The 12500-nt window shown below is 47.2% G+C and overlaps 1 protein-coding gene and 1 long non-coding RNA gene across 2 annotated transcripts in view; both read right to left on the bottom strand.

Moving 5' to 3' along the window:
* LOC310638790 overlaps window positions 1-12500 on the bottom strand; it is a 405659-nt gene that overhangs the window by 245922 nt on the left and 147237 nt on the right. The window lies entirely within an intron of this gene.
* Window positions 10459-11688, bottom strand: ARC (activity regulated cytoskeleton associated protein; the record flags this gene model as incomplete). Its single annotated transcript, XM_083357349.1, has 1 exon — window positions 10459-11688. The coding sequence occupies one exon, from the start codon at window positions 11686-11688 to the stop codon at window positions 10459-10461; it is 1230 nt and encodes a 409-aa protein (XP_083213475.1).

Here is a 12500-nt window from a genome sequence, read left to right on the forward strand (position 1 = left end):
GGACCTTGGAGATCTTCTAGTCCACCTCCTGCTCAAGCCACAGACCCTATACCAGGGGTAGGCCACCTTGGCTCTTTTACGACTGGTGGACTTCAACAACTCCCAGAATTCCTGAGCCAGCATGGCTCAGCTTGGAAACCTCTCTCTTTCCCCTCAGTGTGGCCGGCTGAGGAATTCTGGGAGTTGAAGTCCACGAGTCATAAAGCGGCCTAGGCCTAGGCCAGGGGTAGGCAACCTCGGCTCTTTTACGACTCATGGACTTCAACTCCCAGAATTCCTGAGCCAGCATGGCTCAGTTTGGAAACCTCTCCCTTTCCCCTCAGCATGGCTAGCTCAGGAATTCTGGGAGTTGAAGTCCACGAGTCATAAAAGAGCCGAGGTTGCCTAGCCCTGCCCTATACCATTCCAGTCAAATGGTTGCCCAATGTCTTCTTGAAAACTCCAGTGATGGAGATCCATAACTTTTGAAGGCAAGCCATTCCACTGATCAATTGTTCTCACTGTCAGGAAGTTTCTCCTGAGTTCTGGGTTGCTTCTCTCCTTGATTAGTTTCCATCCGTCGCTTCTTGTCCTGCCTTCAGGCACTTTGGAGAATAGCTTGACTCCCTCTTCTTTGGGGCAGCCCCTGAGATACTGGAAGACTGCTATCATGTCACCCTTAGTCCTTCTGTTCATTAAACTAAACATACCCAATCCCGGCAACTGTTCTTCATATATTTTAGCCTCCAGTCCAGGAAGTTTCTCCTTAGTTCTAGGTTGCTTCTCTCCTTGATTAGTTTCCATCTGTTGCTTCTTCTCCTGCCTTCAGCTTCCCACATTTCTCTGAAATCTCATAAAATGGAATCCATGGGGGGAATTTCTCCAGAATAACAGGATAACAGAGTTGGAAGGAATCATGGAGGTGTTCTAGTCTGTTCCTCTGCTCAAGCCGGAGACCCTATACCATGCCAGACAAATGGTTGTTTAATCTCTTCTTAAAAATCTCCAGTGTTGGAGCACCCACAACTCCTGGTGGCAGGTGGTTCCACTGGTTAATTGTTCTAACTGTCAGGAAATTTCTCCTTAGTTCTAGGTTGCTTCTCTCTTCCATTAGTTTCCATCCGTTGCTTCTTGCCCTGCCTTCGGGCGCTTTGGAGAATAGGCTGTCGCCCTCTTCTTTGGGGCAGCCCCTTTTTTTTTTGGCCCAAGATGGCGACGATTGCTGCTTGAGCTCCGTGCTCCCTGCGATGGGCTCCAAATGAGCTTTGGGGGAAGCACAACCGTAACGGCGACCCGGTGGAGAGGCTGGAGGGGTTACCAGCAGTCGGGGGGTGCTTTTAAGTGGTGTGGAGGCTCTTCCTGTCTTCTTGTGATCCCGCTGGCCCGAAGATCGGCCGAGGCGTGGAGTACTGGCTGTAGCGTCGCTGCTTCCAGGAACCAGCTGGTAGGTGCCCTTTTCCCTCCAGAAGGCCTCCCGACCCGAAGATCGGCCGAGGTGTAGCTGTCCCGTTTGGAGCGCTACTGTCTCTAGGTTCACCAGGGGGGCTTCCTTGTCTTCTTGGAAGGCCTCCTGGCCCGAAGATCGGCCCGAAGATCGGCCGAGGTGTGGCCATGTCATTCGGATCGCTGCCACTTCCATGGATAACAGATGGGCGCCGTATTTAGCTGCGCTGAGGCTCCTTTTCTTTTGGGAGGCCTCCCAGCCCGAAGATCGGCCAGAGAATGGCTTTGCGGCTGGGACGATTGCTGGACACCTTTGGCTCTGTGGAGATATGAACAGGGGGTGGGCACCCTTTTTGGTGGCGTGGAGACCCCTTCTCCCTTTTGGATGGCCTGCTGGGCCAAATACCGGCTGAGATGTGCCGTTGTCTGGACTGCTGCCGGGCACTTTCTGCTGAAGATGGGTGGCTTGATGGCTGGATGGCTTGTGGACTTTCCGTGACTTGGCCCTGGTGCTCTGTTCGGTTGGGGGGTCCCTGGTTTGAGTTCCCTGGATTAGCTGACGTATACTGTCTTTGGCACGAAGGACTGCCTTCTTAATGTCCGGTTGGTTGGAGCAGGGTGGAATATGAACATTTGTCCCTACTCCTAAGGCTTCCTATTGCCAGTTGATATGGTATCGGGATCAGGCCGTGGTGAGAGGGCGGTCTGGATCATTCATCAACCACCCACTGATGGGTGGGTTTCCCTGGCACCCTGGACTCAGTCCACCCTAGGTGGGCTTTCCTCAGTTACTACTAGACAGTCACTTCAATATGAGCCAGCCGTGTGCTGCAGTTGCCAAAAAAGCCAACACAGTGCTAGGCTGCATTAACAGAGGGATAGAATCAAGATCAGGTGAAGGGTTCATACCACTTTACAAGGCCTTGGTAAGGCCACACCTGGAATACTGCATCCAGTTTTGGTCACCTCAATGTAAAAAAGATGTCGAGACTCTAGAAAGAGTACAGAGAAGAGCAACAAAGATGATTAGCGGGCTGGAGGCTAAAACACATAGGGAACGGTTGCTGGAATTGGGTATGTGTAGTTTAATGAAGAGAAGGGTGAGGGGTGACATGATAGCAGTGTTCCAATATCTCAGGGGCTGCCCCAAAGAAGAGGGAGTCAAGCTATTCTCCAAAGCACCTGAAAGCAGGACAAGAAGCAACGGATGGAAACTAGTCAAGGAGAGAAGCAGCCTAGAACTAAGGAGAAACTTCCTGACAGTTAGAACAATTAACCAGTGGAACAACCTGCCTCCAGAAGCTGTGAATGCTCCAACGCTGGAGGTTTTTAAGAAGAGACTAGACAGCCATTTGCCTGAAATGGTATAGGGTTTCCTGCCTGAGCAGGGGGTTGGACTAGATGACCTCCAAGGTCCCTTCCAACTTTTATTATTATTATTATTATTATTATTATTATTATTATTATTATTATTATTATTATTATTATTATTATTATTATTATTACTATTAAGCAAAGTACCACCTATACTATACCTGTACATTTGGTTTTTCTTGCCTAAATGTAGAACTTTACTTTTTTCACCATTCATGGTCTTCGTCTCCTTGCATGGCTAATTGAAGCCAAGCTGTCCCAGCCCAGTTGGGATAAGAATCAAATTTAATAGTATGCATTCTTGGCATGGAGATGACTTGGTCTTCTGCTCATAACAATAAGCACCTCCAAATTATGGACCTGTTTTTTTTTCCCCTTGAGGGAGATTCACACCACTGAAAACAAGCAGTATTCCCAGCCAGTACCTGGAATCACCCACTAGATAATCCCAACATCGCAGGATTCAGTCTCAGCTAATTGACTATCATCCATCCTTACAATTGTGTCCAATCACTGGCTTCAGAACATACACTACAGCTTCTGCTGATTCGGACGTTCTGGAGCAGGGGTGTCAAACTCAATTTCATTGAGGGCCGCAGCAGCATTGCGGTTGCCCTCAGGGGGCTGGGTGGGTGTGACCTGGGTGGGCGTGGCCTACGGGGTGGGCGTGGCTAAAGTGCTTATGGCCTACTGGGTGGGCGTGGCCAGCTCTACATCGTTCGCATCAAGGGTGCCTATGGGGGGGCCTGGGCAGGAGTGGGACAGATCTGAGGGTCTCTGGCAGAAGGAGGGTCTCTGGGCCAGGGCCAAGGCAGTGGGGGCTGTTCCATCACTGTTTCCAGGATGGCTTCGCGGGCCGCATGAAACCACTTCACGGGCCGGATCTGGCCCCCGGGCCTTGTGTTTGACATGTCTGTTCTGGAGAAATAGAAGTAGTATCATCAGTGGTAGCTTGAGAACCAGAACTTCTGAGGACCACCCCAATAGCTTCATGTAGATACCAAACCAGGGGTCTCCAAACTTGGCAATTTTAAGACTTGTGGACATCAGCTCCCAGAATTCCTCAGCCAAATGGCTGGGATTCCTGGGAGTTGAAGTCCACAAGTTGTGAAGTTTGGAGCCCGCTTTGCCAAACAGACAAAAGGACAACAGAGTAGAAGGATATTGTGGTCAACACTATCAACGGCTGCTGAAGAATCAGAAAAAATTGAGAGTCGCGCTTCCTGTCCTACAATGTCATATATCAGGTTGATGCTTGATGATCCTGTTCTGAAACAGGTAGTCCTTGAATACAGGCAGTCCTTGACTTATGACCACAATTGAGCCCAATTGACTCCCCACTGACTTTTCTTGTCAGCAGTTCCCAAAGGGTGATCACATAACCCCAGGACACTGCAAAAGTCATAAATATGAGCCGGTTGATAAGCATCTGATCACGTCACCATGTGGATACTAGAACAGTTGTAAGTGTGAGAAACAGTCATAGGTTGCTTTTTTCAGTGCCTTTGTAACTTCAAATGGACACTGAATGAATTGTTGTAAGTCGTGGACTGACTACCTGTATCACTGCTCTTTCTCATAAGAATGAAACCATAAAGCTATCCATGGATACAGTGAAAGTAAAGTAGGTCAAAATTGGTTAATATCCCAAGTATGAATAGAGCTGGAAGGGACCTTGGAGGTCTTCTAGTCCAGCCCCCTGCTCAAGCAGGAGAAACTATACCATTTCAGACAGGTTACTGTCCAGTCTCTTCTTAAAAACCTCCAATGATGGAGTGCCTACTATTTCTGGTGGCAAGCTGTTCCACTGGTTAATTGTCCTCACTGTCAGGAAGTTTCTCCTTAATTCCAGGTTGCTTCTCTCCTTGATGAGTTTCCAACCATTGTTTCTTGTCCTGCCCTCTGGTGCATTGGAGAATAACATGACCCCCCTCTTCTTTGTGGCAGCCCCTCAGATACTGGAACACTGCTATCATGTCTTCCCTATTTCTTCTTTTCTCTAGACTAGCCAGACCCAAGTCCCGCAGCCGTTCTTTGTACATTTTAGTCTCTAGGCCTTGGATCATCTTAGTTGCTCTTCTCTGAACTTTTTTCAAAGTCTCAACATCTTTTTTGTGATATGGTAACCAAAATTGGCTGCAGTATTCCAGGTGTGGCCTCACTAGGGTTTTATAAAGCGGTACATGATCCTGATTCTATGCCTCTGTTTATACAATTCAGGATTGTATTAGCTTGTTTGGCTGCTGCTGCACACTACTGGCTCATCGTCAAGTAATCGTCCACTAGGACTCCAAGGTCCATCTCACAGTTGCTGTTTTTGAGCCAGGTCTCACCCAGCATGTACTTGTACCTTTGTTTTGTCCTGCCTAAATGTAAAACTTTGCTGTTCTCCACACTGAAACTCATTACGTTGGATAGGGCCCATTGTTCAAGTTTGTCAAGATCTTTTTGGATCCTGACTTTGTCTTCTGGGGTGTTGGCTACTCCTGCCAGCTTGGTGTCATCTGCAAATTTGATGAATTCCCCTTTAATTCTCTCATCTAAGTCATTTATGAAGATATTGCAAAACTTGGGGGATGGAGTGAAAAGGGGTATCAGCCTAGAATCTCTATGTAGTCACAAGCAAACTAAGAGCAGCCCTCTTTATTGCTCTTCAACATTATCTAATTCTAAGCACATGCTGACCATTAGTTCAGAGGATTCCTGTACATAGGCTTTTTAGCAATAAATCAATTTAATTTAGCCTTCATGTGTGTGTGTGTGTGTGTGTGTGTGTGTGTGTGCGCCTGATATCAAGACATTCATTCAATATTCTGGGCAGGAAAAACAAAGTCTGAAAACGATGAATGAGAAGCAAAGCTGTATTGTTTTAAGCAGTTATTACACAATGTTTTATTGCAGAAATCTACAAACACAAATGCTTCCTCACATTGAACCCATTTGGCTAAAGCTGCTTTTACATGTGGCGAATGCTTTTCTTCTTCTAATGTTGTTGGCTGACACAGCCTCATAAAATTCACCACCAATGTGATAAGGTAGAAGAAACTTCATACAACTGGAACAAGCTCCAGTGATTTGAGTCCTCAAGAAAAGCACATGTTCTCTAGCCCATGGACCCAAAACCACAGCTCATAATGCAGTGGTGGAACTGTCTTCCTTATAGCATGCTTCGAACAGGTCAATTCCAGTAGTTAGAAACCAAAGAAACAGATCAGAAGTCAACAGTAGATCTAGTGGATTGATATTGCGCAACAGGAATGGAGTTTGCTTGGTCTGATAGACCTTTCCCAGGTTCTCCTTAGGGAGAATAAGAGCATCAACTCTCTTAATGCGAAACAATGACCCATAAAGAAGAGCTGAAGCATCAATTCATCAGAAGCAATTCGTAAACTCAGAATCCACGGATCCCCTCGGTTGACTTGTCTGATAACCGCAAAAAGCATTGTTACACAGTTGATTGTGAAACTAGACAAACAATAGCAAGAGCTGTTGAAGGTCCAAGTAGACATGATAGACTCTCAGAACGTCTACCAATGGCCTTCTGCTATGTCTAACATGAACAGGCTATTTTTAATACAACAACCATCGTTCATTTGAAGGCTAACCTTGCACTCAGGTCTGAACGGATCAAGTAACCAGGGCACCAGATTTGACGATGGGATCAAATTTGGCACGTTGGCATATACATTCGTGGAAAGTTACTCCTACCTATGGGTAGGACACTAAATCCTGAAAACGATGATGAAAAGAGTAATATACAACAATACTAATCTATACCTATCTCCAGTCCAACCTGTTTGACAGGTGGCATGTGAAGCATATCTTCTTTGAACATCAAAAAAAGGGTTCTGGTAAGTGTCCACTGGATGCAGTGGTGTGTACATTTCACACTTCTTCGTAGGCTCAAGAAAATGGAAGAAGGAAGAAATATTGTAGTCCTTATACCACTGGCGAGTGGAGAAAGTTAGATTGCCCCGTTTGTCGTACATCGTTGTCAAGCCCCTAACCTCGTTTAACTGAACACCTTTGACTGCAAGTTTTTTTTTTGTTTCATTTCTTTAACAGTTACTTCCCAGGTTTTGTTTTTTTTACAGCAACTTCATGGGCAACGTAGGTGATAGGAAAACACAGATTGGCCCTTTAGAAAGGATTCTTTTTTCTCCAGTTCTAGATACTTTGGAGCTCCGGTTGAAGTTCCTCCACCATTTTTTCCCCCTCCTCAACCCTCGCTCACACCCTGCACATTGTCATAACTTCGAATCAGGCCCTCTGAATAAACAGAGGAACGTCCCTTCTAAGTCCCCTGAATGTCTCTTTGCATCTTCTCGAGCTTCTCCCTTGCATCTTCTCTGCTTCCTTGGAAGTAGCTGGGGCTGAGATGTTGCCTCTGCTACTTCAGTTCCTCAGGGAAACACCTCCTCTGCATGCAAAGGTTGAAGCCGTCGAAGACTCCAGGAGCTGGCTCACCCACAAAGGGAAGAAACCCACTCCCTATAATAAGGAAAAAAAAGAAAGAAAGAGAAGATTAAGAGACAGGATACTACAATGGGAAGGAAAGGTGCAAGTGCTAAAGCTTTGGAGAACGATGGCGGTGGGTTTCCTTGTGGTTGGGGTATATCCCAGCCAGCATGGCCAATATAAGAGGTTTTGGGAAAATGCCTCCTTAAGTCACACCAGCTGCCTGCAATTAGTGCAGGTTCGAGTCCCACCAGGCTCAAGGTTGACTCAGCCTTCCATCCTTCCGAGGTAGGTAAAATGAGGACCCAGATTGTTGGGGGCAATTAAGCTGACTTTGTAATAATGCCTCTTGGGGTGTGTGTGAAAGCCCTAGTAAGCAGGCATATACATAGAATGAAGGCTACTGCTAAGCTTGTAAGCCGCCCTGAGTCTTTGGAGAAGAGCGGGATATAAATGGAATTAAAATAAAATAAATAAAATATACATAGAATGAAGGCTACTGCTAAGCTTGTAAGCCGCCCTGAGTCTTCAGAGAAGGGCGGGATATAAATGGAATTAAAATAAATAAAATAAAATAAAATCCCCCCACCCAATCCAAATCTGGGAGTTAGGGGTACAATGTTCCTTATCATTTCCTTAGGCAGGACAATCTCCAGAGAAGAGAAGGTAGTAGGACCTATTTGAAACAGGACCTATCAAAGGTAGGATGTTCTTGATTCTTGCCTCTTTAGGGAAGTCCCAAAGAGATATTTCCAAGCATCTCTTTCCCAAAGTGTGCTGGGAAGTTGGGAATCTAAAGTTCTCCTTCCCAGTTCAGAAGGAGGTGTAGGTACCAGGAGAATCCAGAACTTCTATCAGGAGGTTATCCCAAAGGTGGTTTTTTTTTCATAAGGCAACTGGGCTTTCTGGTTTTTCTTTGAAGACTTTTCGCTTCTCATCCAAGAAACTTCTTCAGCTCTGACTGGATGGCAGGGGAATGGGAGGTTTTTTACAGCTGTAAAAAAAGATCCTTCCATTCTTCCCCACCATCCAGTCAGAGCTGAAGAAGCTTGTTGGATGAGAAGAGAAACGTCTTTGAAGAAAAACTAGAAAAGCACCTTTGGGACAAGGATGACCTGGATTGACTGAGAACCTGGGCAGACATTTAACTGGAGGCTAGTGAAGAGTAGGCAGAGCACTTTTTCCACCTGATAGGGAACTCAAGTTACCTTGTCCTTCTTCAGGCCCTGGTCCTGCGAGAACAGCGGGAGCTAAGGGAAGATGACGTCCATCCATCTCTGTCGCTTGCTGGTTTTTTCCAGAGCAGTTTCTCCATCTCCATCTCTGCTCCGCGCGTGTGATTCAGGAAGAGCAGAACTCACAGCCAGTTTTGAATGAGTCACTGTAACAGAAGCATGGCGTGAAGTGTGAGCTAAGCCAGATTCAGCACATCAACCCTTATATTATTAGATACTGCTTGCTTGCTTGCTTGCTTGCTTCCCCAGTAAGCTCCAATTGGGTTGTTTCGTTGGCACAAAAATCCCTCAGCCAGCTTGCTCTGGGAGATAAGCAGTTGGGAGCGTAACCCCTTTCACACCACCCCATTGCCCTTCCTCTTTCTTTTCAGAGGAGCAAGAGGTAACGATGACTGTCCCTTCCCTTCTGCAAAGACTTTGGGCTGCCGGCAAGAGCAAAACGAGGAGCAGATTCATACCAAAAAAATCAGATTCCCCCCAATTTTTTGTGACACCGGAAAAGCGTGGGCGTTCTGGTGTCCATGCTAGGTCCCAACCACGTTGTGCCTTAACATGAGGGCCTGCTAAACCACCAAGTCCCAAACTCACGTCATGCATTGTGTGAATCCAGCCTAAACTAGCCTACGTTGTCATCATCATCAACAACATTAAACTTGGTAAAGACGGAAAGCCAAGAGCTTGCTACTTACCTCTAGCCTATGGGAAGGGGTCACAGCTCCCCATGGTTCCCAGCAGGATTTTCACAGCTGCTCTTCATTACGTCCTTTGCATGCCGTGTTGTCTGCCCATGATGTGAACTTTCTTTTTTTTTTACTTCTCTCTTCTTTTCTGTCTTCAACTGCACAAGAGTCTCAAAGTTTCTGATCTTCCTCCCAGTTTGCTTCTCGTTTGCAACCTCCAACGAGGCTCAGCTAAAAAGCTTGAAGGGTCTTTACACCTTTGGTAAGGTGATTCCGCACTGCTGAAACGCTCAGTCCATTTTTTTTTCAACTAGCAAAAACTAGTACAACTTTACTAGACGTTCTTGTAGGCGGGATAAATTCTAAATTCAAGCTGTGTTTGTGCAACATTTCCCCTTCTTATAGCCTATGCATCCCTCCAACCTCAGCGTCTTCTTTCTTTTTCTGTACCCCTTCGATATTTCTTAAGAATCTCTGTCTTCTCTAGAACTCTGCTTATCGCCCTCATGTACGAGGCAAGACATTAAATTGTGTGAACACTTCTCGCCTCAACGGCTTGGATTTACAGAAGGAAGTAACTGTCTACTAATGGCTTTTCTGGAGCGGAAGGACCTTAAAAATCAGGTCAGAGAGAATCCAGAGACCCATCTGAGAATCACCACGGAGGCCAAAACAACGCAACCTCAAGTGGTGGCTGGAATTTCTCTTGAAATTCTGCCAGGACACCAGAAACTTGCTTTCCAACGTGTTTTGGAAGTCGGTCTAAAAGATGCCAAGGGAATTATATAAAAAAATAGAAACTTCCTAGAAAGTCAGTAAATCCATTTGCTAATGCAGAGATAAACAGAAGTCATCTCTCAACAGCTACCTGGAAGGAGAAGAGAATGCCTGGAAGGAAAACCACACTGAAGGACAGAACTGATGTTGGAAGGATGGACCTTCTGTGTTGGTGTCTATTTAAATCCCTAGATAATCATCACCCAAGGGGATACAGTTGTCTCTGCCCCAAAGGAAGGATTCCTACCTTGATAACATAGTCCAATCCTTGCTTTTAGAAAGCCACTCTCAAACTCAGCTACCGAGGTTCCAGCTTGAAGCACGTCCAATGATTCAAGCTTGCTATGATCTCCACATGGGACACCAGAAGAAAAAGGCAGTCACTTTCAACCAGCTGCTGAGCTGAGATCTCAGCCTCCTCGGGGTAGCCCAAGGCACCCACTGAATGGGAACAAACCTGCCCAAGAAGCTGATAGTTCCCATCTGTGTGTCTAGTGCCTTGTTTTCTGGGCTCAGATCACCGTGGCTGGTGGAGCAGAAACTTCTGGATGAGTTTCATCACTAGCAACAGGGCTAGCAGTAGAGGAAGGGGGTAAACCTTCCAGTGATCCTCCAAACTGGTTTTTGGGGGACCTTTGGGGACTGGGCTCCTCAGAATTGTCGAAGTTGCCCTCAACTTCCTTGCCCCGTTGGATCAGCTGTTCTAAAGTTTTGGGGTAGGGGTGGCTAAGAAAATGCTTGAGTTTGGGCTGGAGGGTCCCTACGACATACTGGATGACCTCCTCTTCTTCAGCCTCTATGTGGAGAGTCTGGTATAAGTCCCTTTTGCGCCAAAGGAACTGGTCAAGGGGCTCCCCATCCTTCTGGGGCAGGTCCAGTTCCTCTTTGATGGCATCCCGTGTCAGAGTACCCTCACTGTACTGGAGGAACTCTTTCTTAAACTCCAGCCAGTTCTTGACCGAGCCCTGCTTGTATTCCCACCATTTTTTGGCAGGACCATTCATGTGGTTCTGGATCTGCGAGAGCCAATACTCTTCAGTCCCACCCACCTGCTTCAGATAATCCTCCAGATGAGTCAGGAATTCCCTGGGATCCTCAAAAATCTGGGTCTCCACTGGGGAGGGTGGCGTATCTTCTGAGACAGTGATCCACTGATAGGAATCATGGGGCTGAGACACACTAGGGGCTTCCCCTATAGGAGGAGGGGTCAGGGCATACATCTGACCCATGTCTAAGGCATAATCATAAATCTCATCTTTGCTGGGTTGCATTTCTGGACCCCCTACTCCTACCGAGACAGTTTGCCTGGTGGGATCAGCATGAGAGTACTTTCCCCCGCCAGATTCCAACCGATCAGCCCATTTCTCCAAGCGGAAGAAGACTTCCTTCCAGACATTAATCTCCCTCTTGACCCACCTCTCCAGGTGAGCAATGGTCTCTTGACATCTAGCCAGACAAGCCTTGATGGACTTCTTCCATCTCTGGTTCTCCGCGGCTGAGGGAATGTGGTCCTCTAGATTGTTCTCCAGTTTCCCCACCGATTTCTGTAGGCCTTTCAGCTCCCGCTCCACCTGTTTGGACACCTCGGTCAGGAGGTGTCGGTGGGTTCGCCTCACGTGCTCTAGCATCTCGGCCCTGCACTTTCCTATCTGAAGGATGACATTGGGCTTGTTGTTGGCCATCCCGTGATGACCTTGAGAAGAATGGAGGTGCCCATGGTTGAAGTTGTCCACCTGCATCATGTCTACCTCTGCTACTATAGCCCCAGAACTCTTCCACTCTCAACAAGTGACTCTTTCCCCAAACCACTCTGCCCAGGAACTGATTTTCCCTTCTTCTCCCCAAAAGCGTCAAACACAATCAAATCAGAGAGTACCCCAGAAAAAGCGGTCTAACTCCACGTGGCGTTGAAGCAAAAGTCCACAAAGCAAGCCAGGAAAGTTCTTTCCAGCCTTGACTCCTCCTCCTCCTCCTCCTCGGCTAGAAGGCTTTAACTCCCAAGCAGATCCGTCGGCTTCCTCTTGATGGTCTGAAGGCCACCTCTCAGCTGCCTGCGTGGCTTCTCCCTCGGGTTCCGGACCCTCCTGAGAACTTTCAGCTAAGGAGAGTTTGGTTCTCCTTCTCCGGGAGTTGCAAAGCAGAGAGAGCTGTTTGGTTCCTCTCTCCGCTCTGCTACTCACTCAGATGGAGACCCATACTTATACTGCACACAGCTCCGTACGTGGGTGTAGCCAGGCCTCTTTGCTCATCGTCAACGAGCCTCTGATTGGACGAGGGGAAGAAGAAGAAAAAAAAGAATTCAGGGGAAAACACAGCTTCTGGCAAATTTCGCGGCTTCCCCCTCCCGTTTGCCTTTGCCACCCCCAGACTTGAGGCGAGAAGCGCTTGAAAGGTTTGGGAGACAGTTGGAGAGTTGGATGAGTAATCCCTTTACCTTTTCTTCCCCCACCTCTCTCCCCCCTGGCATCCTCCTTCTTCTCTCCCCCCCACTCCACCCCCAGCTGAAGAGCAGAGAAAGGGCTTATTCATCTCCTACTCAGCAAGGTCCTTATCC

The sequence above is a fragment of the Vipera ursinii genome (genome assembly GCF_947247035.1).
Source record: "Vipera ursinii genome assembly, chromosome: 3".
NCBI classification, from domain to species: Eukaryota; Metazoa; Chordata; class Lepidosauria; order Squamata; family Viperidae; genus Vipera; species Vipera ursinii.